The sequence below is a fragment of the Thermobia domestica genome, chromosome 8 (assembly GCF_964235325.1).
Source record: "Thermobia domestica chromosome 8, izTheDome1.hap1.1, whole genome shotgun sequence".
Lineage (NCBI taxonomy): Eukaryota > Metazoa > Arthropoda > Insecta > Zygentoma > Lepismatidae > Thermobia > Thermobia domestica.
Window position 1 is genome coordinate 262467840 of NC_137461.1, and position 27776 is coordinate 262495615.

General features: G+C 35.0%; 2 protein-coding genes across 15 annotated transcripts in view; one reads left to right on the plus strand and one right to left on the minus strand.

The window, feature by feature from the left end:
- Positions 1–27776, minus strand: part of LOC145693591 (uncharacterized) — a 506014-nt gene that overhangs the window by 133988 nt on the left and 344250 nt on the right. The gene's annotated exons all lie outside the window — the stretch shown is intronic.
- LOC145693593 (uncharacterized) lies at positions 1551–27213 on the plus strand. Of its 3 annotated transcripts, none has more exons than XM_081769716.1 (2): positions 1551–1637; positions 11005–27213. In XM_081769716.1, exon 2 carries the CDS (start codon positions 11077–11079, stop codon positions 12004–12006), a length of 930 nt encoding a protein of 309 aa, XP_081625842.1. In that variant the 5' UTR covers positions 1551–1637; positions 11005–11076; the 3' UTR covers positions 12007–27213. The 3 variants fall into 3 exon arrangements, with proteins under 3 accessions (XP_081625842.1, XP_081625843.1, XP_081625841.1); XM_081769717.1 differs by lacking the exon at positions 1551–1637 and adding an exon at positions 1949–2061; XM_081769715.1 differs by lacking the exon at positions 1551–1637 and adding an exon at positions 2432–2630.

The window sequence follows — 27776 nt, forward strand, 5'->3', positions numbered from 1 at the left end:
CCCTCCCTCGAAAATACAGCTCCCTTTACTGTACATCGAAACTTCCACTAGTACGAAAGTTCGAATTCAGCACTTGAAATAGTAAGCGGTACGTAGTTCGGAACTCTGAGCATCGAGTTTCTTAAATTTGACGAATTTTTACGCTTTTGTTGGTGTTGATTCTATAGAATGCCTATTTGAAGAGTACCTACAAATAACTGCACTAAACTGTTGTTGTTGGAAAACTAAATTTTACTGAAGAATCCTTGTTACCATCAAAGGTAAGGCATAAATAATACTAATAGTTTTACTAATGCACTACATGTTTACTGGTAGTAGCGGCAACTATGGCTTTAAACACGTTAAACGTATGAGGAACAACGTCCCTCGGCGTCGTCGAGTTGGCGAGCACACTATTCACGGAAAGTATTCTCTAAAATATAAAATTGCATTTTTTTTCCCCTTCAAATAGGCTATCAGCATAATCCATACATTAATTTGTTACTTAATTATCTCAAGCTAAGGTAAGGTTTTTTTATTCATTCAGTGCATTCAGAACTTTATAAAGGTCTTATGTTGAATGTTGTATACCTTAACGGGAAAGCATTCAATTTGCCCATGGAAAGTCCAAAATCTGATAAAAATCACTTTCAATGTGATCACCTTGGTTGTATCAATAATATATTAACAAAAAGCTCAAAAACCCAGGTGGGTTTTTTCAGATGGGTCCAACCCGAAAAAACCCGGTGGGTTTTTTCGGGCTGGGCCCACTTGGGCAAACCCTGTTGATCACTGAAGCATTGTTTTATGTTCCTCAGTCAATTTTCGATGAAGACTCAGAATAGGTGGTTTACAAGTAAAATTTGTTAACTCACAAACGAAAAATGATTTTTAATGAAGTTGAGGGGGCGAGTGTGTCTGTAGAGAGTAAGCGTGTCAGCGACGGTGTGCATAACATAAACAAGGATAGCGCAAAACACTGTATATGGCATAAACAATTTCACGTTGCGTCTTGATTGATTTTATTAATGTATTTCTTCGGATATATGCATCGCAGGTCCAAAAGTTCAAAAACCAGGAGAATGAGTTCAAGTAACTGTAATTGACTTCTATGTCATTTAAGAAAGGAATGGTACTACATGTAGAAATGAGAAATGCAAAATGCTATAGACTATATGGATGTACACTCATGTCCAAAATTATTGTCGCATATCTATAACTGTCTTCTTGTAAGAATATAATTTGATAATGATTTTGCATGGTACTTTTAATACTGATACTATCTGTATAATCGAGAAATGTATATTTATGGTAAATTTCATAGGAAAAAAATTATAAATACGAAAATTATAATGAATAAAATAAAATGTTGCTTAATGGACAAGAAAGTGTTATTTTCGTTTTATTGTTCTTATTTACTCCTCTTTTGACATGAAATTTGCCACATGCATGTCTTTGCCGATTATACACATACTAACATTACAAGAAATACCGGACGAATTCGTTATCAAATTATATTCCTAGAACAACATATTTATAGATATGCGACAATAATTTTGGACATGAGTGTACATACCGGAAGCGCACACAAGGGAATATGAATACAAATATTCAAGTAGTTACCCTTCGCGTATCGTAACCGAATGAACCTAACAGAAGTAAGTGAAATGTTATTTTTTTTAAAAAAGCTGGACCTCTTGAACTAAACATAGGCTCAGATTTAGATTACTTACATTTATAAAGTCTATATTAATTGAATAGACCAGTGTGTAAATAACTAAATACGTATGATGTGTTCTTACCTGTGCGATGCGTACCCACGTAAATATGTTAATGAACTTTTCTAATTTAATGTACGGATCTATACACAAATTCAGGTAATATCCGAACATTGTTTGCATATTAGTGTTCCAAAATAACATTATTAACGTATGAATAGTGGATCCCTCAACTCTTGGACACTTCAATGGTTGCGCGTCATGAATTAGCAAACTGTCTTCAGATACTTCATTTCACTTTGCTTAATGTGATTAACCGATCAGAATTTCATTAATGTATTTTACTTAAGTACTTATCGCACAGGTAAAAAGAGAAGATAGCTATTTAGATTTACACTCATCATCAAATTGATATTACAAATTTGTTGTGTAAATTTTACAAATAAGTAGATACGCACAGTATATCTGCACCTATGTTTTACCATACAATAATATTGTACTCTTAATACCTTTCTTGTTTGTTTTAGCAAAATCTTAGAATTTCAAAGAAAAAGCAAGGTCGGTCCACGTGAAAATATAACACATAGTTCCCGCTAACTGATGCCTTAGAATGCTTTTTACTACCTCTCCATCAGTTACGCTATTAGTAGACAAACGAACTTGAAACGTCCTTGAATTATGAACCTAATACGTATACAATGGAATGAAACTTTGACTCACTACACAATCTTGGAAGTCAAATTTGGAATTCCACAAACGCTTACATTAATAACTCATAATACATGCGTTCATCACACAAACCACCTTTTGTTCTATGTTCATAACAAATGTGGTTCGAAAAGGTGGGAAAAGGTGGCACGGAGATTTGCTTCTTCAGTCATTCCACAAAATTGGACGGAGATAGAACGAAACTTTTTGTCGTCTACATTACCTGTAAGTTGGCTGAGTGGTTGATTCTGATCAATTGTTATTTCTGTGTATGTTTCTGTGTAATTCGTTGTCATTTTGTAAGCAAGAAATATAAAGTACAAGAATAAGGTCTTAACCAGCAACTTTCGGGAAATAACATGTCCGCTATGTTACGTAGTATGTTTTCACACGTTGAATGAGCAGAAGTGACAGTTTCACACGAATGGAATCTGAAGTTAAAAATGTTTATATTTGCAGCACAACAGAATTAAATTAACACAAGCGTCTTGAGTTTTATGGGAGACATGTGAATTGCATTACATGTATTTTGACTAGACTATTCATTCAGATGTGGCGTAAAATATGAAGTCTTGCTTCATGAGTGCCATAGTTGCATATTTACTTATTTTTGTGTAGATAAGTTCATTTGACAGCGGTTGTAAAATATACAGTTGAAAAATTTATAAACTAAATGAGTGGTAAATTTTACAATACACGCTACAGCAGAACATCAATAAGTAGGGTCGCTTTAAAAAGATATAGTAGAGTAAAGTAGGATTAGCTAGGATAGTTTGGACCCAGATTGTTAAAATTAATCGAATATAATTTTTGTGTCTGCCAACTGGAGTGGGCATTGTAAAGTTTACCCCTAAATTAGATTGTATTTTGGGCCACGGTGCTAAATGGTAAATAGGACCCGTGGTTCGAGCCCAGATTGCGCCATGTGGGTTTGATGTCAAAAAATAACGTGCGCATGCGGTTTCTCGGGGTCCTCCCGTTTCTTCATTTCATCATTCAATTCATTCTCATCACAATCTCCTTCAGACTGCAAGGGGGGCGCGGCGGCTCAGTGGTAGAGCGTTCACCTCCGGTGCTTGGGGTCCCTGGTTCGATCCCAGCTCGCGCCATGTGGACTTTGTGGTGGACAAACACCGTGCTCGTGGGTTTTCTCGGGGTTCTCCCGTTTCCTCCCACTCTTCATTCCACCATTTCACTCACTATCACCGTCTCCTTTAGCCTAACCGGCATAACCGTGGGACGTTAAACTTAAGGATTTCATTTCATTTTTCATTTCCTTTAGACTGCAGTGCCACCGCGTAGCGTAGTCGCTGACGCTCTCGCCTTTAGTGCGAGCGGTCCCGGACTCCATTCCCGGTTGGGACACTCGGTCGAAAATGTGTTAACAGTTTTTTCAGGCTTGTCATCCTGAATGAGGTTTTTCCTGGGTTTTCCTAATTCATACCAGGAAGATTCCGCGATGATACCTAACAATCGTCCCAGGCCTCATCCTTCCCCGTTCCTTTCTACCTGTCTAATTCCTTTGGCAGTGTGTTCGATGAGACACATCATCTCTCATATGTGTGATGGGCTAACATGTCATAATCCTTTAGACTGTACGGCATAAGAATGGGACTTAAGACTAAAAGACAATTAAGATCAATCTTAATAATTTAAAATTGATAAGTAAGAAGTAGTTCTTTGTAGTAATGTGCTGAATCATGTATATTACTTTTTGTTTTGTATTTTTATTCAACGCCGAGGTTATGAAGAACAATACCTTATTGTTGTGGACTCGACCACCACTAGTGCTTGAGTCTGGTGGAGTTGACGGGTGCATAGGGCATCATGTAAGATCAGCCCTCAGTGTGGGCCATTCCTCACCACAGTACATTGCCACCAAGAGCTGGATTACAGGGCCAAACCACTGATTATGGCTAAATCATAGTATTTACGGCGATCTCGTGACGTGCTAATTGAGAGTAGCCCAACACGAAAATGAGATAGATTTGCTTAAATTGTTAATACATCAAAACCAAAATTAGTGTCGAATAAGACAGTTACGGCTTAAATTCAGCATAGTAGGTCCAGGAATATCGAACCTAAGCGACACTAAACTAAACTGAACTAACCTACCCTAAGCTTACTTAAACCTTAACATGCTAGTTCTATTCTGCGGCAGAAAGGCCCAATTGCTTCTTACATGTTACTCCAGAATATTCAAAGAAAAAAGCACAAAACCCAATAATGGTAATTTGTGTAATTCGCCATAATACAAGAATATACTACAACCAAATTACGGGTCACTCGGTCGAAAAAGTGTAACACGCTTTTTCAGGCCAGCCAGCCTGAAGGAGGTTTTTTTTGGGTTTTCCTCATTCACACCAGGCAGATGCCGGGGTGGTACCTCACTTATAGGTCCCAGGCCGCTTCCTCCCTTCCCTTTCCCCGGATTATGTGCTCGCCGAGGGACGTCATCCCTCAAATCATGAAGGGTGGCCTTAGATGCCGAAAACCCAGAAATCTAAATCCTAAATCCCCTAACCAAATTATGGATTCCTTTTATTGTTTGTGCTGCAACGCGCAATATAAACTTACTCTTAAACTACGCTGGTGGCCGAGGACGACTTTGTCTTTCTCGTCAGCATCACCCCAGCGGTCATATGTTCCTCTAAATTTAAAGATGCTCAATAGGTGTCGCTGATTTCTTGTTTACTCTCATAGTTTGGCGTTAACTACCATTGTATAACTGAGACTTCGCAATATGACTTGCTTGTTGTCTGAGATGCCGCCAAAGTATAAACGTTGGTATTTTTTATTGAACGTCGTGAATGCTAAACTCAGTTTATCTGTATATTTTTAGCTTCCGGTTTTGTAAATAGGACAGAAAACGACACAACAGTTGCCACTGTCCCTAGAGAAGGCGTTACGTTCTACGGCAAACCTATTTTCAAATGAGAATAAAATTGCTTCATTTTATAAAATACATGACTACAAATGTCTATCTGCTGGAATGTGTATTTAAGATTAAGATTTATTTTAAAATGCCAAGACACGGACTAAATATCAAGAAGAATGCTCAGAGTCTTTAAAGACAGTTTCAAGATAAAACGAACAAAGAAATTAAAGACGGTGTAAGTAAAGATCAATTGTAACTTGAAAGAGTGCCCACTCACTCACTAATTACGATCTTGTCGTGAGGAAATACATGACAGTGACGATGTAGAAGCACAAGATAACGGTTATTTTTCAGTGCAGTTTTACATTGCATATCTACAAATGAAAATAGAGAAAGAAAACATAAGAAAATAAATTTACCATCTTTGTGAAAAAAATGTAATCCAGCATTCAGCCTCATATTTCTCAACGTGACACTGTCAACTTCTCAGCAAATTTACATTTAATCGTTCAACAAGTTCATATTTATTAAGAACTCCCTAGTTCGAGATAGGAACAGAACACTAATTTGGCCGTGGAATTAGAAAGAGAAAGGAACAGAACACTAATTTGGCCGTGGAATTAGATCGAGATAGGAACAGAACATTAATTTTGCTGTGAAATTAGAAAGAAATTTAATTTGGCCGTGGAATTAGATCGAGATAGGAACAGAACATTAATTTAGCCTTGGAATCAGATCGAGATAGAAACAAAACATAATTTGACCGTGGAATTAGATCGAGATAGGAACAGAACATTAATTTGGCCTTGGAATCAGATCGAGATAGAAACAAAACATAATTTGGCTGTGGAATTAGATCGAGATAGGAACAGAACATTAATTTAGCCTTGGAATCAGATCGAGATAGGAACAGAACATTAATTTAGCCTTGGAATCAGATCGAGATAGAAACAAAACATAATTTGGCCGTGGAATTGGATCGAGATAGGAACAGAACATTAATTTGGCCTTGGAATCAGATCGAGATAGAAACAAAACATAATTTAGCCGTGGAATTGGATCGAGATAGGAACAGAACATTAATTTGGCCTTGGAATCAGGTTGAGATAGAAACAAAACATAATTTGGCCGTGGAATTAGATCGAGATAGGAACAGAACATTAATTTGGCCTTGGAATCACATCGAGATAGAAACAAAACATAATTTGGCCGTGGAATTGGATCAAGATAGGAACAGAACATTAATTTGGCCTTGGAATCAGATCGAGATAGAAACAAAACATAATTTGGCCGTGGAATTAGATCGAGATAGGAACAGAACATTAATTTGGCCTTGGAATCAGATCGAGATAGGAACAAAACATAATTTGGCCATGGAATTAGATCAAGCTAGGCACAGAATATTAATTTGGACGTGGCATTAGATCGAGAAAGGAACAAAACATAATTTGGCCTTGGAATTGGATCGAGATAGGAACAGAACATTAATTTGGCCTTGGAATCAGATCGAGATAGAAACAAAACATAATTTGGCCGTGGAATTGGATCGAGATAGGAACAGAACATAATTTGGCCTTGGAAACAGATCGAGATAGAAGCAAAACATAATTTGGACGTGGAATTAGATCGAGAAAGGAACAGAATATTAATTTGGCCTTGGGATCAGATCGAGATAGGAACAAAACATAATTTGGCCATGGAATTAGGTCGAGATAGAAACAAAACATAATTTGGCCGTGGAATTAGATCGAGATAGGAACAGAACATTAATTTGGCCTTGGAAACAGATCGAGATAGAAACAAAACATAATTTGGCCGTGGAATTAGATCGAGAAAGGAACAAAACATAATTTGGCCGTGGAATTGGATCGAGATAGGAACAGAACATTAATTTGGCCTTGGAATCAGATCGAGATAGATACAAAACATAATTTGGCCGTGGAATTGGATCGAGATAGGAACAGAACATTAATTTGGCCTTGGAATCAGATCGAGATAGAAACAAAACTTAATTTGGCCGTGGAATTAGATTGAGATAGGAACAGAATATTAATTTGTCCTTGGAATCAGATCGAGATAGGAACAAAACATAATTTGGCCATGGAATTAGGTCGAGATAGAAACAAAACATAATTTGGCCGTGGAATTAGATCGAGATAGGAACAGAACATTAATTTGGCCTTGGAATCAGATCGAGATAGGAACAAAACATAATTTGGCCATGGAATTAGATCGAGCTAGGCACAGAATATTAATTTGGACGTGGAATTAGATCGAGAAAGGAACAGAACATTAATTTGACCGTAAACTTAGAAAATACACTACAAAATCAATAATCGCGATAAAAAACAATTGGGGTCTGTCAGATCCCACTGGAGTGTACCTTTTTTCACCAGAGTAGTTAAAGGGTTACCAAAGGTACTGTTAGTGCCAATTACATAATAGCTCCCGCATTTGCTCTTTCATGCCCTAAGCCTCTCGGGTTCAGTACGTCTTTTATAAAAGCACAGCTCCTTGTGCCAGCGTATCTTTTAAAATTAGAATTAGAATTTCGAGTTTCTTGGGCATTAGGAAGTTAGTTTTGCAGAGAAAAGATTATACTTGTAGTAATATACTTTCCGCAATTTCCAACCTGCAATGCAATTTAAACTGTTGTATGGCAGTTTAATAAGATTGAACCAGTGACATTTTCACTCTTTGAACAACGAACTCTCATCTCAGTGGAGCTGAGAGAGCGGCTTTCTTTGTGCATGGTATTTGTCAGCCGTTTCAGTTGCGAATACCTTTACCGGACTCTCGAGTGGTTGTTGGAGTCTGGAAAGCAGGTGATCAGAGAGCGTCTTCCTTCTATTGAGGTGATCATGCGCTCATCCCAATCTGCTTGTTTGTGATTCAATGTTTTGTTTATTGTGTTGCATATACAGGGTGTTTCAAAACAACACTGGCAACGTTTGGGAGGTGATTCCTGACACCAAACTAAGACGAAAAGTATAGACCAACCTGGGTGCACAAATGCTTCCTTTCGGAGTTATAGGCTGCCGAAAACATGAAAAAATGAAATTTAAAGGTCCATAGCTCCAAAACTATGGCACCTAATGTGGTCGGGTCAAGACTTCACTTAGGAACTAATATGTGCTCTATTCAAAAATACATGTTTCAGAATCCTAAGGTACCCACGTAACAATTTTTGTACAGGCAGTTTGGTTACGGGCATATAATCTGAAGTACTCACTAACTGCATCTATAAAAATTGTTGCGAAAGTACTGCAGGATTCTGAAGCATGTATTTTTGGATAGGGCACATATTAGTACCTTAGTAAAGTGTTGACCCGACTACGGTAGGCTCCATAGTTTTGGAGCTATGGACCTTTAAAGTTTTTTACATTTTTGGGAGCCTATAACTCGGAAAGGAAGCATTTGTGCACCCAGGTTGCTCTATACTTTTTGTGTTATCTTGGTGTCAGGAATCACCTCCCAAACGTTGTCGGTGTTGTTTTGAAACACCCTGTATAAATACAAACATACAATAGAAAAATTTAAGACATTAAAAAAATTCGCACCATTCTTAACATTGCTGTCCTCGCACAGTAAACCGAAATGTATGAGTTTGAAAGCTGCTTTCTATATATTTCTCTGAAATCTATTATGCTAGAAAACAAACTAGCGAGCGGATGGTAATTAGGTCACGAGATAAAATTTGCCCTAAACGTTGGTACTTCAAAATATGGCGTTCAGTGGAATAGTAATGATATATTAATTTCATTTCTCGTTTGCAGAAAGTTACGTACGGGCTTCTTGCCCATTCACAATTTTTCTTATATATTTCTTGATCTGAAGCCGATCAATTTCAGCGTTACTATCAACTCTAACCTCCGGTATTGATTGTCCAGGGTTCCCATAGACCTGGAATTTGATTTTTGTCAGGGAACATCCGGGTAATTATTGAAAAGTTCTTGGAAACCAAGTAGTTGTTCTCACTAATGAAGGCAACTTCGAAGTAATAAGGTTATTTGGGATTTAAAGATCATGCAACATAATGGATCTGTGACCTATTATTCTATCAAAATGTGTTGTGCCATAATTTGTGGTTGGGTTCTTGAAAAGAAATTTCCAGAACTAGTTTACAGAAACGGTGTCGTACACCACACCGACAACGCCAGACCTCGTACATTTTTAACAACTCATCAGAAATTGAGAGAACTTAGCTGGGAGGTTTCAATGCATCCACCATATAGCATGATAGTACCAAAGGCGCGTACGGTAACCGCTTAACCATGGAGATCATTGCTAGGTTTTGTATTGAAGCACGCTATTCCATGCTACGATATCTGAAGCTATTTCATCCAACGAAATCGTTCTCAATGGCAGTCCGGTTGGGAAAATGAAAATGAAATCTAAGTTTTACGTCGCACAATTATGTATTCTAGGCTAAAGGAAACGGTGAATGATGGCAAATGAATGAAAAAGTGGGAGGAAACTGAAGAACCTCGAGAAAACCCACGCACACGGTGTTTGTCCACCACAAAGCTCATATGGCGTGGGCTGGGATCGAACCAAGGACCCCATGCAGCAAAGGTGAACGCTCTACCACTGAGCCACCGCGGTCCCGGCAGTCCCGTTGGAACCAGGGGAATGAAAATAAGTTCCAATTCGCGAAACCTATTGTGAGCAGTTGGCAAACGTCGTCGCGTACTAGTCGCCGGAATGAAATGATCTTTATATGCTTGTATATCGGACATTCTCAGCTCAGACACTTCTACTTAGTCCATGTTTGAAGACCGCATCGTCCCCCTAAGTATTCGGCACAATGTACTCAGCAAAACTTGCATAATACGAAAGCTTTCTAGTGCAAAACGGTTCCTAGTTCTAATTAATCTATGAAAAGCACGGAGTATCAACGGTAGTACATTCACCGCTAGTTAGTAGGATTCCTTGTTCATTATTTGTAATGAATCGCATTGTGGTCGTGAGTTTTTTAGATGGCAATGAAAGAAAATTGCATTATAGAGATTCAGTTATGCCTCTGTAATTATCATACAAAAATAATTCGTAATAACTGTTACCTTATTCAATCAGTTCTTCCATCATTCTCTTGCGTCATTTATAATTCGTCTAATTAAACATTCAAATGAATCATGTAGTATGGTGAATTTGGTTAAAACAAAATTTTGCTTCTGTGGTCCCAGTATGTATCGCATATTGATCCACGTGATTTAAATGGTTAAGCACTCACATAGGGAAAACTAATTCTTACATTATCCTAGGGAAAGATAGCATGTGCGAATCGATAAATAGTTAAGAGTCTTCATCCCGGCGAAATTAAAATACCGCTAATTTTACAGTAATTATGTGATATCTTCAAATAGATAAAAGATAATTGAAATATGGAACAAGAGCGCCCTGGACAATATTATTTTGCGTGAGGTACCGTTATCACAAGTCACCTAGTGGCTTTCCGTTTTCAGCTGTTTAGAAACGCGAAAATAAATGCCGATATTCAAAATGGCTCAAAATCGAAAGCAGATAAGTGAGTCGTGATAACGGTTTCTCATGCAAAATATTATTGTCTAGGGCGCTCTTGTTGCACATTTCGATTATCTTTTATCTATTTGAAGATATCACATAATTACTGTAAAATTAGCGGTATTTTAATTTCGCCGGGATGAAGACTCTTAAAAGAAAAATCTGTTTCTAACATGAATATGTTTTGTCTAATTGCAGGTGCAAAAGCTGTTCAGATGAAAAGCTAACCATAATTTGTAATGGAACAAAACTAGAAAACTGTTAAGAAGAATGAAGAAATCCGTGTTGAAGATCCTGAAATGTTTTCCGATCTTAACAATAGTTTTTACAATATCGGTGTTCTTTGTGACTGTTGATATCGTGCCTCAAACAGGTGGAAACTACATACTGTTATATTTTCTAGCATTCGAAATATTTATTAATTGGTTTGCTATATATGTAACAAAAAGTCGATTAATTGTTCTTCCAGCAAGCTGCGATGATAATTATATAATCGATCTTGATAGTGCGAATGTTCATAGCAAGTTTCCCAATAATAATGCTATATATAACAAAAGTAATATCAGTGGTATTCAAAACAGTACAGTAAAAGCTGAAGGCGGAAATGATAGTTTCAGATCATCTCGTGGTACAAATGCAGTGTGGTATTGCCCTCGATGTCACGTGCATACGTCATACAGATGTCATCATTGCCCGTTGTGCAACAGATGCATTTATCAGCGTGATCATCATTGTGTCTTTCTTGGTACGTGTATTGGTCATTACAACGTGAAACATTTCATAGCATTTTGTCTGTATGCTTCGTTAGGATCTTTCTACACTGTCTGCAACTTGTATCCGTACTTGTATCAACATTTCAAAGCTGTGCCAAACTATGGTCTCATGTACTTTTTACCAATGACGTGTGCCAAGTGGCTTGGAGGGCAAGAAGATTTATATTACGTATATCTTGTATTGATATTTGATTTCACTTGCAGTACAAGCATTTCTACTTTTTTCTTCTGTATGTATTATGTCTATCTCATGCTTACCGGTCGTTTGAGGAAGTTGTTTAGCGAAAACCCTGGCGATCATATTCAGAAATACAGTTGGTTCTCTAATTTTCAATATACATTCGATAAATGGGGACTCCTGAATTTTGTAATACCTCTGCCTTGTGTAGTGAAAACTGTGTTTACGTTTGAAACCAAAATTCATTAATTGTTTTAACATCCTACTCTTGAAGTACAGTGCAGTTCAGTGAACATTGAACTTCCCGTTAAAAGCTAGCTAAAAAAATAACATAAAAAACCGTTGCTAGTAAAATGTAGGTAATCCACTCCTATTAAGGATTATTCTAAATCAACTGTTGTAAATAGATTACCGATACAATGTTGTGTCAATACTAATTTGAGCATCCCAAACATCAACTCATCGCGGTAGGGCTGTACAACATAAACATTTGAAGTGTATAAAGGCTTGACTATACCAAAGATGAATAATTTAATTGTTTTATGTTTAAATTATTTAATAATTTAAAACATTAATAATTGAAAGATGAGGTTCTTATATCAAAATGAGTAGTGGGGAAAAGAATGACATAAGAACAGTGAGAAATCAGTACATTTCGTGCCCTCAGCTTTATATATATATATATATATATATATATATATATATATATATATACTACGGTAAAGACATTTTTCGGGGAGACTAGTAAATTTCATTTTTCTGCTTAACGGGGAGATTTCAGATATTAATAGGAAAGAAAATATTCTGAGTTTAAGGTATTCTGTCCATCAGTAATGTTAGGTCTTCCTTATAAAGATATAGTAAACCGTATTTTATAAATCGTTATGGATTTTTTTTTTTTCAAACTCCATCATATCGTGATACTAGTTGCGTTATTTTCTGCAACTGAATTATATTCTTAGGTTATGTAGATATTCAGAAGAATACGTTGTTCTCTAAATAATGGCAGAAAATACATCCAGTAATGTTCAAAAATCTGGTTGCCCAACCTTTCTTAAAAAATCTTCTACTCTCATTCATAGATGGGAACGAAACATTACTTTAATTATGCAAGTACTCACTATTTTGACGTGCTTCTACAGCAAGGCATAGATTATTTTAACCTCCATTGATCTCAGTCGCTGCTCTGAGTTCTTCTTTAGGAAATCCACGCAAGGTTTCAAGAAAACAATATATTCTTAAATATGAGTCAAAAATTTTCGATGATGCGTGCAGCTTACATATGCACAAGATGAATTTGTTTCTTTGTAAATACACTTCACTTTTTACATTAAACTACTCATTTTTAACGTGGGTGGCTCAGTGGTAGAGTGTTCACCTCTGATGTATGGGATCCTTGGCTCGATTCCAGCTCGCACCAAATGAGCCTTGTGGATAAATAGCGTGTGCATGGGTTTTCTCGGGGTTCTCCCGTTCCCACCTCCTTCATTTCACCATTTCATTCATTTCTCATCATCACCTAGCCTAGCCAGCATAAGCTTGGGACGTAAAACTTAAAATATTTCATTTAATTTTTTATTTCAAAGTGGTGAGTACTTATATATTCTTTGCACGCAATCTCAAATTTTAAAGGCTGACTTATATTTATATATTCTTCTTTTGGATCTTTTTTGTTTGTTCATTGTAAGCCCTGTCATTAAAATACTGTACTTACGCCTGTAAATAAGAGTAATTAAAAAGCACTGATGGCTCGGTTTTTAAATTACTGTACAGTTTTGTTTACCTTCGGACGCTCCCATGGACGGCATATACACCGCATTTGCAGGAAAATAGGTACTAAGTTTTAAAACGTTTTATTTGTAATGTACTTATACGTGTGGTTTTTGTTTGAATTTACCAGTGTTTCATGATATTATGCTGCAATAAATTATTAAAATCACAATAGCGGTGAAAATGCCGCCACATAAATGCTAATGTAACGTTACTACATACGAGCGCCCGAAGGATAAAAACGAATTTTACAAAATTATAAACCTACAGATTATGTATAAAAATATTATTTTAAAGGATGAAGAAGTTTTCGATATTATCTATTAGCGTAAAGTTACATACATAGCTAACAATGTAGTATTTTTTTTTCTTTTAATGGAAGACATGATTGCTCAGAACACTTATTTTTGGTACTAAGAGTCCATGATTCCACCCCAGTGCAAATACGTTTGTAGTGAGTAATTGTTGATTTGCTTGAAATTCTCCCTTTTTTCTCCCACATTGTCATTCCAACAATTCCTCCCATCATCACTCGTTCACTTACATTGAACAGTCGTCTCTTTTAGTCTAACACAATGGGCATAACCGCGTAATGTTAGACTAAGTCATAAGTCAGGTATGAAAACATTTTTATCGCCGATTGTGTAAATATTTATCATGTAGTTTACTTTGTATAAATCAAGACTAATGTATGATTATCCTATGTAATTATTCGTCGTGTGTGTATGTCGTGAGGACAAGAATTTATCATGCTGCGAATGTCCTTCTTATTAATATTAATATACATAAACTCTAGTCGTATTAATTTTTACTGAAAGTGATATTTCATAATGATAAAAGTGAAATACAGAATATAAAAAAGGTTACGAAGTATATTAATATATGAAAAGTTCGTGTTATTCTCTTAAAGACTGATATTCGCTATTTTATGTTGAGATATTCTGTGAATATCACTTTTTTTTTTAATGTATTAACTGTTTTATCGTCATGAATATTGTTTTGTGAATGATAACTTATGTATATATGCCTTGTTTTTGTTTTGTTTGTTGTTTTTGTGAAAATATTCATACTATTACCGAAACGAAATACTATATTTTTTTAAAGACGAACTTTATATGTTAATCATAACTCGTAGCGTGTAGCTAAATGAAAATTCATTGATCTATTTAATAGTTTCAAATCATTCTTGTAATGCAGTGAACTTAAGAGGGAAGTCAGAAAATAAAAGGACTGGTAATTTCTTGCACTAGGGTTTGGTAACACTGCTAGCATCCAGCGCTGAAGTAGTGTCGTCTGCAACACTTCTATGCAACGTGTCACTCCTTATTCCCGCGTTAGTCGTTGGAGTGTAACATACCGTTAAACACTGCAGCTCTAGTGTCGATTTGCACCAAGGAGAAAATTATTCATTGAATGCAAGGGCAGCATAGTAACGGCTGATTATCGCGAAGCAAGATCTACGAATGGATAGAGCGTTTCAAACAGGGAAGAACTTCATGTGACGAGGAAAGATTAGACAGGCCATCGACGTCAACGACTGAGGACAGTTTGAAAGTCATTGAGGGTATGGTGATGGAAAACAGACGAATCACAGTGGACGAAATCGCGAATAGTTTACATATCAGTCAGGTTCAGCGTATTCCATTGAAGGAAGCGCTCAAGGGAAGAGGATTTGCAACCGATGCAGAAGTCATTGATGCGATGCAAAATTGGTTATAGGTGCAACCGAAAAACTTTTTATTTTTTATTTTATTTTTTTATTTTTTATTTTTTTTGATGGAATCAAAAACTTGTAAAACGTTGGGAAAAGTGCGTTGAAGTGCAGGGAGATTATGTAGAAAAATAATGTATGTTTCAGTTTAGTATCATTAGAATAAATGTACCATTTCTCAGAAGTCCCTTTACTTTATGACTTTCTCTCGTATAAGCAAATTTGTATGAATGTAGAAATGGTGGCATTATTGGAGAAATAAGTACAATATTTATTATTAAATGAATTGATAGGATGCGTATTTAATAATGAAATACTAATCTTTACGTCCATGTGAGCGCCCTTTAATTAATTTAATTGTCTGCATTTCGATGACGTCATCATCGGTATGTGACTGTTACGAAATTTGTACATTAGTTAGGGAATCACATAATGGTAAATTTTTCAATCCTCGGAAAAAGTCCTATGAAACTGATGTAGAGGATTAAGTTAATAAAATGGGTTCTTAAGTGGAGTTCAAGGTTAATATTTTATTACAATGTTTATGTTATAAAGCAAATTTGTGGTTTTTTATAGTAGGTGTTGCGGTGCGTATAATACAGTTCAAAAAACATACATGTAGTAGATACTTTAAAAGACTGTAGGAACATACTTTTCTCAAACAATGTTCATCATTGACTCGAATTTCTTTTTAGATATTATTAATATTATACACAGAATATTTTATATGAGCTATAAATATTCTACTAGCATATGAACACGGTTCTTTGTATCATAATAGCATATATATATATATATAGTCATTTAATTAACTCTGTTTTTCAAGTTATGAAAGGGAATTAAACTTTCGAAAAATCTTCCCTCTTGTATAGGCCTTGGTTACTTAACACTGAATCATGACTTTTTAACATGTATATTAAAAATACTGTACATGTGTATGTACAGTATTTAATGAAATTCACATGGGGAACTAAACAATTTCTAAGGTCAGTACAGACGATGTCGAACTTTTTATTATTTTCGTAACATGAGTATGGAGATTAGTATGTGGACCAATCTAAAATTAATGGAAATTATCATACGAAAATTTAATAATTAAGAATGTTCATAAGTTTTAGTGTATCTCGAAATGGTTTAAAGCATAGTGACTCCGTGACTCAAATGAAGAAAGAAAAAAAATGCATTAATTTAAAAGTTCTTCCTCCTCCGAGCTTATAAGCTACTGAAAATGCAAAGAAGCGTCCTACTCCAAAATTATAAAACTTGTAAGCGGTTTGAAAAACTGCAGAAACCAGTGTATAAGTTCTATGTGAATGTTCTTTTTCAAAATTGTGTAATATTTATGCAGCTGACTTTGTAGATATCGAGAATAATTTTAGAACGAAATCGAAGCATAATAGACTCCTAGTGCAGCGTTTCTCAACCTTTTTTTTTTTCCTTCCTTTGGGTCATATCAAAGTACGTTTCAAACTTTCGCTAGATCCCTGCATGTGATTTTTTTTTTCCTAGATGCAAAAAAGTAAACACACAAAAATACATACAATAGATTTTTTTAAAATTATGGAACGATTATGAGATACGGATCTTACAAACAAATTACATAAGACACTTGAATAAAAACGTATTAACATAAAAGAAACTTATGACTTTTAAGCAGGAATATGAGAAAGAAATATTACCATCAGAAATATAAAAAGACATCGAACTTAAAACTGGTGATATATTTGTCTCTGGCGATTATTTTCAAAGCATATCTATGCGTGGACGAACTCTTGACAGACACACTCTTATGTCCAGTGTTTCTTTCCAAAGAAAAATGAACAACGTTAAACTTGGAAGACAAATGTGAATCAGGTCGATTGACGATAAATATTTATTTTCTTCTAAAGGTAATTTCTTTGCGAAAGATCTTAGGAGACATTAAAAAATCTCACGACACACCTGACATGTATTCATGACACAGCGGTTGAGAAACGCTGTCCTAGTGTATAGATAATAATATAAATCATTTAATATTTCTGATATTAATGTCCAGTGTTGTACATCAGTTTTCGTTATTACTTAAGAAAAAGTATTATTCTTTTCGGTATTATACAGTTACGCATTACAACTTGTTTGCAGTATATCACAGCTAATATACTAGAGTACTCCTTTTTTATTATTATTTTTTTTTTAATTACACTTCGCAATGTGTTGTAGGAGATCAGTAATAGAACTTTACCATAAAATGAAATTCCATATTTGAAGATGTAAGAGTGTAATAATAGTTCTTGGGAACGTGGTTTGCTTATTTCTTTAGATTTTACACATACTGAGGGCTAATGGGATACTCATGTTGCCAGGACCGACACGAGAAACTTGTAGATAGCCTGGGCACGGTGGGTCAGTAGTCGAATGCTTGTATTCGTTGTACGTAGTCACATAATATATCCCTTTCCTTGTAGTTTTGATGAGACCAATTATCAAGTCATAATTCACTTAAATTTTGTTTATCTTCGAGGAGGATATAATCACAAAGTTGAGCAATCACTTTCAGTGCGAGGAGTCCGTTATTCGATCTAAACCGGATTTACCTTGTATATTTTCCGGCGTCCGTGCATTTTCTTACTAATCTTTTAATCAGCAGTTACTTGAATGTGTCTCCTGCCTACTTTAGCCTCTTGGCCAGCGGGTGGCTAATGTTTTTAGGATTGAGAGCTACTTGTCATTTCTCGGTATCACTGGTGGTCTACTGATCTATTTACTAGCCCGGTAGAGGGGGTCATAAAGCAGTAACAGTAATCGATACAGACATTGTAACACAGATCAGAGTAGGCTACCTCTCACGACTTGCCGGTTGATGTGTTGGCCATCACTGCTCTGGGCATAATTATAGGACGGTTTAACTCAAGATTTAATAACGTTTCACAAACTGAGTTTCCAAGAAACCATACACAGTCAGATCACATAATTGATCATCTACCTTTGATTCCCGTATATTAGCACCACCGTTTTGGATTTTTTAATAATGCCGGATATTTTCAGCGCTCATGTGTTACTTTTCACTATGTCTATACTATAGTTTTCTTACAATTTTTCGAACTACTTGTAAGTCCCGTAACTTTCGAGTTACGACACTTCAGAAAATATTTTTTTACTTTTCGTATCCAGGATCCTCTTTAGTTCTCAACAGGGCACAAAAATGAAGAATATTATACAAAGTTAGCCATGCGTAACGATTTATAGCCACTGTTTCGTCTACTTGTGATGGTGATAGTAGAGCTCATTTGCTGCCTACAACAAAGTTTTTGTTCAGCAGGTGGTGGCGTATGAAACAAGCCTAAATCTATTCTCTTTTGTAATAAAAAAAAATATGTTTTGTCATTAGTCTACAACATTAAGTGTACTTGTTATTATAAGATAGTATATTTGATAAATTCTTTTATTCAATAGAATCAGTTTTGGAGTCGTTGTCAAGATAATTTAATCTGTGTTGCCCAAGCAGGAACTTTTTTAGGTAAGAAGTCACGAGTAGCTTTATTTCATGCAGAAGTTTAATCATGACTCTTTAACTTACGCTTATTGAATATTTATAGACAGTTTAGATCTTACTGCAACGAATATTAAGGGACCATAGTTTCCTCTTTTACAAATACAACACCGCATGTAAATAAGGGAAAGAATATGAATTACAAGTTCGTGATTCAAGTAGTGGCTATAAAAGTTTCTTCGCACTTCATGCATTATTACTGATGTTTGGTTATTGCATACTAGTGGTTCTTCGTGTGGTAATGAGATTGATCGTGTCTTTCCATGTAGGTATATACATTAAGATTTATTTTTCTTAATTTGTTTATCCAGAATACAATATTAACTTTTATACAGGTCAGGTAATCACTGTAGACATCAAATAATTTTCATTTCTCAACAAAAATGGAATATTAATCCTTTCATCAGAAGGTAACTGTAAGGCCGACGTGTTTTTATGTTACGAAGAGTACGAAAGGGAGGGGGTTGAAAGTTATCACCCTAACAAGAGTAGAAATACAGATTGGTTAGGGCCGACACTAGATAAATGCCTTAATAACAGTTTTACTTCCATTTGGTTTTCTGTGTGTGTAAGTAAACAGTTTTGCTATTTCAGCTGAAAATCATCAACGACCTTTCACGTCAACGACCACGAAGATAGAATAAGAACTTTTGGGAATTAATGGCCTATAAAGATTTTTAAACTATACTGTATAAATTCTATGATACATATGCGTTCTGCTTTACGACAATGACCGTTGTCTATTTTTGCCGAAATATTCAGGAAATTACACATCCATTTACAGAGATTAAGATAAGGAAAAGTTTTTTGTATTTGATTTTGCATCCTCTACTCATGTAGCGAAGATGATCAGTATACTTCCTGCAATAAATGAACACTTCAGGAAAACTGTCTTGCCCTCAAACCAACTGTTCACAGCTTCACCCAACGCGTGATTGTCCAGAAAACTCTGACTTTAGAATCCATTTCAGATTTTGGGAACAAATAATTTAGTGCTAAATCAGGAGAATACGGTGAATGATCAAACACTTCGCAGCTTAGCTGCTCCAGTTTTAGTGTTGGATAATCATTATTAAGAACAGGAACAGAATCCCCTTCCCAAGTTTCCCACACCAGTTTTCGTCTTCGTGACTAGATGAAATATGTCCAGAAGGCTGCAGTAGTTTGGCATTGATTTTAGAATCTTAATTCATAAATCAATGAGAAAGATACATTCCTAGTCTTAGAAGACCGATGTCATTTATTAACCGACTTTCTGCTGTCTTAACTCAAAATATCTGTGTCTAGAACCTGATGGCAATATATCATCTGCTGTTTTGTTTCCGGATCATATTGATGGATTCAGGGTTCATCTACTGTTCCCATAAGACGCAAAATGTTCGTTCCAGCAAGGAGTCAACACCGTTTCTCATCCTCGCTCAATTGTTTCTTATTCTCAGTTTCTGAGATGATCATTATAAAAAATATGGACAGCTGGTAATTAAACGATCTCTGCAATCCTGTATAAGCGAATAAACGATCTCTGCAATCCTGTATAAGCGAATTCATCTATCTTCGATTATCAAATCGAATAATGCATAATATTCACATGTTCGAAAATTACTTCAGTTTTCAGTCTCTATTCTGTTTCCTTTTATGCTCAGCAGCTATATCCGTGATAGGGCTGAGTGAAGGACATCATTTATTCATACTTTGATGAATATCTTTTTAACCATTTATTTATTTATTTATTTATTTTGCTGTTATGTCATTGTAAACAAATGTGCTTGATCATCAATCTCTTATCCTGGCGGATGAATTTCTTTTCTTGGTTTAGTAGCCGGCACATGTGCCTTTGGTGTACGAAATCCTGAATTCAATTGGATCATTGAACGCACTGTAGTTGTTAATATCTCATTTTAAACTGTATTTCTTGTCTTGCATAACCTTGCTGCTGATAAGACGTTAATGCAAATCTATCAAATCCTGACCGCTCAACTCCTAATTCGAGCTATTGTTACTGATTCAGCTTACAATAAAAACACTAATTATACTACATACATCAAGGTTGCACAAAAGCACTTTATGATATACAAGGCTCGGATTTCTATGACGTGTCTTTTTGTTTTTTTTTTTTATCATGTCTAGTTAATAATAGACATATATTGGACTCTCATAAACACGAACAAATACGAGTTTTATTGGTCATATAAATTCATATTTGAACTCTATTTTAGCTGTAGATCATATGTGGACCCAAAGTGACATAAAAGCATGTTTTTGGTTTTAAGTTATTGTTCGGAGATACATTTGTCAGTATTATCAACGAGATTATTTGGTACTTATTTTCTTACATACATTTGACCTCCAGTAATGCAACTGGAGAAATACTCTACAGTTTGAGAGGTAACGGCTCTTGACCTGCCATAACCCCTTTGAAAGGAGAAATCTGTCATTCTCTCCTGTAGTGATACCGGAGGTACAATTTGTTTGTTGTATATTAGTGGGAAATATTTCCATGCACACCCGAAGCAGACGTTAAATACACGGTACTGCGAAAATACTAGTAATCCACATTAAGTACGGAATCCTGGGAATATTTTTCCCCCGGAGCAGAAACTGAAATCATCACTGGTAATTATGGTAAGACCCGTCTCTCTCTCTCTCTCTCTCTCTCTCTCTCTGGAGCCGCCGTGGCTCAGTGGTAGAGCGTTCACCTCGGGTGCATGGGATCCCTGGTTCGATCCCAGCTCGCGCCAAGTGAACTTTGTGGTGGACAAACACCGTGTGTGTGGGGGGGGGTTTCTTGGGGTTCTCCCACTTTCTTCATTACACCATTTCATTCATTTCTCATAATCACCGTCTCCTTTAACCGAGCCAGCATAATCGTGGGACGTAAAACTTAAAAATTTCTCTCTCTTTTCTTTTTCATTTCACGGAGCGTATGGGGATTATACGACATTCGTTGGGGAATATGTTGTCTAAGAGGACCTGGAACCCCTGAGTATAGTTTCACGATATCTAAATCTAAGTACTCCAATAGTACGAATGTTATGTTTTTTAAGGCTATGTTTTGGTCATATATCGTTAATTTTAAGGGCATAAATGCATGTATATTTTCAAAGTTTTTAGGCCATAGAAGTCCAAGCCCTGATGATAAATTAACAGTGTTAACAATATGTAAACCTTTCACTGTTAGACTAGAATTATGTCAGCCCCTTTTTCTTGTAGTTGATTCATACGATCACGTAACATCTGTGGAGAACACCATGCTTGATCGTCATAAAAAATTAGAAAAGTTGCATGTGTTTCATTTAAATACACCAGTTATAGGCGAAATATCATTCCATTCAGCTTTATTTCTTTTACTTATTTAGATACAATACCTTGACACTTTAATTTTGGTCGGACTTGATACAAATAGGAATTGCGGTATGAACTTAAACGTAGAAATATATTGAAGGAACTTGTTAGAAGTCTTAACTATTTAATCAACTCATTAATGTGCATTCTGCACCTTTTGGGGGGAAGATTTCTTATTTGAAATTTAGATAATTGTAGAAAATTAATTTTCCATGTGTAAAACTTAAATATCCTGTGTGTGTGCTATTTATAATAATACAATAACTTCTGTCACACACACAAAATTTATGAATCGTATTTTTTATTTCTACAATATTTTCTGTATCATATATATGGCAATTGTTTGAAGTACAATATATCATTATAGTACTGGGTGTTAAAAAGTACTCTTTTTTGCCTTAATTATAAATTTTTGTGTAAATAATCGATAAAGAAAAAAAATTGTAATGAAATGTCAATTGATATTTATTCACCTTTAAAAAATGGTTGCAGTAGTTTACATCTTGTAAAAGTAATGACTTTCAAGATAAGATTCTAATGTTTTGTGATACTAGATTAGTGTTTATTTTAATGAATTTATTATTTGTGAAATATTACAGTAGAGTCCCGAAAACTCGGCGTAATGTGGACTGAAGGGTAGCCAAGTTTGTGAAAATGCCGGGCTATCCGGAATGGGATTGAAAAGGAATAAGTACAAGTGTTTCCTCAGAAAATCCAGTACTGTACTTGTATGTGTTGGTTGGTTGAGAAAGAACAGAGACTAAACTACCCAATTACCCTTAAACAAAGGAAAAGTACGTACTTTATTAAGGCATAGAGCCTTTACTATACACGGAAATGAAAATTAATGAATACACACTGTACAGTAATTTACCTGATAAGACAGAGCTCAGAAAAATTCCCGCCAGCGACCTTGAACGGATATATGCGCGGGGTTTCTTCGCCCTGCCTGGGTGTGACCGTTATCCGGACTGCCGGCTTATCGAATGCCGAGTTTTCGTGACTCTGCTATAATAATGAAATATTATTATCATGGTGTTATAATTGATGGGGTTTGGAGTTATAAAACTAGTTATTGTAGTGACCAAAGGTCGGCTGTGATCCTGTTGTTTTCAGGATAATCGACTTACAATGTTTCAAATTATGTATGAAGTACAAGATTCAATACATAACCGTTGTAAAATTATGACTACAAAATTTGGATTAATGTAGAATGGGATATTTGAGATCTTACATTTTAAAACTCGCATTTCGTCAAGTACTTTAATTGTTGACGTTTAAATTACTACTTATTGACCATAATGCTGCCTACAGCCCTGACCTTACTTCGCTACACACCTGTGAAAGATATTCTTAATGTTATTTCTCTTTTGAAATGTTTGTGAGTTTCAGAGATTGCTAGTATGTGTTAGGTTCTTCACGAAAACGGAGTTCGTATAATAGTGAAATCACTGATAGAATATGGTATAAATTGCGACTAATGAAATTTGGAAAGAAAAAAAAATGTGTAAATGTTGATATGTCGTTAGTTGGAATTATCATTAGTTTGAGAAGTTTGTATTTACTCGTAAAATATTAACGTTGTGACATTTTCACGTTGTTTATAATGTGTGAGGTTTCTGAGGTATGAATTATTCTAACCACCTTTATTTCTGTATTTGAAATGCAACTGTAATTATCAGATTGTCTAGATAATTACTTTTTTCGTCATTGTGATTAGTGAATATCTTGATTGTATTGTAATGTTAGCAATTGAAACGCACTTTCGGTTAGCACTGTATGACAAGTTGTTCACAAAAGTTGAAAAATATTTCTTATTCATGCAAAATATCGTTTAATTAATAATATATGTAGTATTTCTTTTCTTTTCTTTCTTTCTTTTTTCTTTTTCTTTTTTTTTAATTGAACGTGCAGGACATGTATTCGTATCACTCGTACTATTTTTTCGTGGGATTTTTTTTTTTTTTTTTAAATAAAACTCTTCAGAGCAAGTGATAACTTTCAGCATTGTGTTTTGGGAGAGGATTTAAAAAAAAATAATAAATGAATAAGGAATTTGATAGAATTTGTAATGAAACAATCTTGTCTTAACATAATTACTTTGCTTCAATTTGAAGAATAAAATCGTTAGTAAAGAAATGTTGCCAGATACCCAGGGAAAAAATCTTATTTTCAAGTGAACTTAGTATATCTGTTTAGTTACAATTATCTGTAACGTTGAAGCAGTCTTTATTTAAATTGACGAATCTGTATTCAACGTGAGATTTAAATTCTAATATAATAAGCTTGAGTTAAGTGTTTACACAAGTTGGAAATGGCTGTGAAACGCATCAGTTTTCCTCACATGGCACTACGGCACTGGATGTGCTTTGGCCTTCGATATTATCCGTCTCATCCTATATTTTGTTCATTGCTTTCTTTTCCCAAATTCTTATCTCTATCGCATTGAGGTAATCTTGCACTTAGTCCATCCACCTTATATTTGGTCATCATCTTCTCTTGAGTATACTTTTCCTTCCATCATTTTTCTCGACATTCTTTTTCCATCCATTCTTAATACATTGTCGGTCCAACTAATTATTTTCGACCTGGTGAATCTAACTGTGTCTTTACCTTTTAGTGTGGTTTTTACCTCTTCATTATTCAGTGTCACCATCTTTCTCCTGTTATTGATCCATATATCTTCTGCATTATTTTCCTTTCAAGTCTGTGTAGACATTGATATCTTCTTAGTTTAGGTATCTTCCTTGTTTAGCTCCCAAATATCGGACCCATAGGTAACGACTGGCCTGATCAGTATATTGTATATTTGCATTATGGTTCTCCTTGTTATGGTTTTTAGTTGGTTTTGGTTAGCATTATATGCTTTATCTCCCGCTTGTGCTCTTGTCTTGAATACTTGCCTTGAAGCCTATTGTGAAACTCGCCAGCAACTTCGACGCGCCATCCAAAACAAAAGATGTGGAAAGCTATCGATAAAAGTGTTGTTAAATCCATGACAATGCCCGGCCTCATGCATCAGCACGAACACAGCAGGACTTCAACGTCTAAACAGGGAAATGTTTGTAATCGTGCTTACAGTCCTGACTTGGCACCAAGTACTTTTCACTTATACCCGAAACTTAAGGAATTTTGGGGTGGAAAGCAGTTCGCAAACGATGGGGAACTCAAGCAAGCGGTGACAGTCTGGCTCATATATTTGGCGGCAGATGTATACAACATCGGCATTGACAAACTGGCCCTACGTTATAACAAGTGTCTTAACAGCTAAGACAATAACATAGAAAAGTAGAGTAAGGACCTGTCGCTTTGTAAATAACGTTTTGTTCTGATATCTTTTGTTTTTAGTTAACCATATCAAAACGTTCTTTACTTTCTGGACGACCCTCGTATAATTTGGGTTTCTGAAAATTTTTCCTTTCCTTGCTATCTTCTTTCTTCCACTGCTGCGATATCAACTCCATTTCTACATATTTCTTTTTCTATTTGTTATATCTTCCCTGGAATTGGTAGTGTACGTACCATCTCTTGATCCTCCTTTTTCCTTTCTGTCATCTATCTCCCGAGGCTGTTTCTAAACTTTTTTTTTTCCTATGCTCAATCTACAACTTGGAAGAATAGGTCGGAAACCTCTTACTATAGCTCTCGCAAATCCCTCTACTAACCGCAAGACAGCGGTCTCGGTTTAGGTTCGCCCATCATATCTCATGGGCATTTCTTTATATGCATCACCTGGGGAGTTGCCTCGTCAGAGTCCAACAACTCCCCCTGACATAGAGCTTTACCACAACCAGATGGTCAGCCCCATGAATAAGAATTCTGTGATTTTGTAGAAACTGAAAAAAAAAAAAAAAAAAAAAAATTCTAAAAGTATAATTTTAATACAGATTTAACACGCTTCCAATAAACGATAGAGAATAATTTCTGTTTTTTCTTCTTTTACCATTTAATGTCTGAGTAACAAATGAACGTCAAAACAAAGAACATTAGATTGCTAAACACATCAGAATTCAAGTTTAGCGAGGCATTTCAAGGCAGATTGAATTGGTGTCCGTTCAATATTTATAGACAAGTTTAACAAAAACAGTAGCAGTATTTTTTTAACATAGTATTTGCAACATTTAATCCTCCATAGATTTTATTACTCAAATTGAACCAAAGCTACCACTACGTCAAGAGTGTAATTACGGATTATAATACATTTCTCATGATCAATTTTCAAGCCAACTCTGTCCCAAAATACTCTGGTGAAGAATCACAGGCTCTGGCTTCGGACGTAAACCAAATAAAATTGTGTTTTATTATGTTGGTAGGCGGTTCCAAATACCTCATTATTACATATCAGATTATCATAGGCAGTTCTATATGCCGCATTATTATATTAGATTATCAGTTTTGGTCAGTTATATGTGGTTTATTCGAGCATATGTTTCAAGTGTCTTTCAATTACACGTTTTTTTATCTCGTTTTCTATCGCATAAACTTATATTGTAAAATTTTAATATTGTAATATCACTGTCTGTTTTAAAAAAATACTTTTCAAGGCATATGTACGTATAATCTTAATACGTGTTAGAAAGTATAATACAAGCATGGTCTAATATAGTGGGTCTAATATAAATATCAAAACAGTTCCTTTTTGAAACGGATCTCTCATGGACCTATGTTGGCCACTCTTGTTACGTAACAGATAGTATTCAACTTTCGGAGGTAGCTTATGGACGCAGAATAATAAGTAGATGACTAACCGGTAGCCATGTTAAAAGGCATGTTCATTTTAAGGATTTTACTGTTAAGATTTTTCTGAACATTTAATGACTGATATTACATATTTCGTGCATTAAAAATGTTAGATATGTCTATAGTTAGTAAATTATCTTAAGTAATCAGATAAATAATATATTGCCTATATTATATCATTTATATAATATATTGCCTTATCTCGTTTTGAATAAAAGTAGAATATTTCAGATAAGCTTTAAAAATCTATCTTTGTAATAGTCAAATTAGTGTCAGAAATATAGAGTAAATACTCAGCGATATAGGTATTTTTCGATTACCACTATTGAAGTAATATTGCAGTAGAAATGCGTTTAGTTTTTTTTTTTTTTTTTTTTTTTTTTTTTTTTTTTTTTAAATATTGATATTGAATTATTAGGTTACTATTTCATAAATTAAATTATTATGAACTAATTATGTAACAAATATTTTAGATCTATATAAAAAGTAGTGGTATATTGTTAGAGTACTTAATACATTGTAGAGTTACAATTTTAAAATCAGGTATTAGAGCATGCGATTTTATTCTAAAGTAAGAAGTACATTAAGAGTTAATAAAATATCTACTAAGTTAAATTTACATATCACAAATGTACAAAGTTTTTGTGATACATATTTTCTAGATAAAAAAAGTACAAATTTAAGTAAAATTACGGTCTTTATATACTAATTAAAATATTCCTTACAAAATAAAGTTTTAATGTATTGAAACGTTCCTGAAGTATGAGATAAAAGTTGTAAATATACTTCATACTCTCCTAATTCTAAGCAAGAAGAAAAATACTTTCATATGACCATCTTACAGGTGTTACGCAGAATCGTTTCGATGTACTGGAAAGACTGTGTATTAATAACTAGATTCACCATATTCAGCGATTTTATTATTCA

Excerpts from the sequence above, each read along its gene's own strand:
- LOC145693593 (XM_081769716.1), top strand. The coding sequence starts at position 11,077 with ATGAAGAAATCCGTGTTGAAGATCCTGAAATGTTTTCCGATCTTAACA.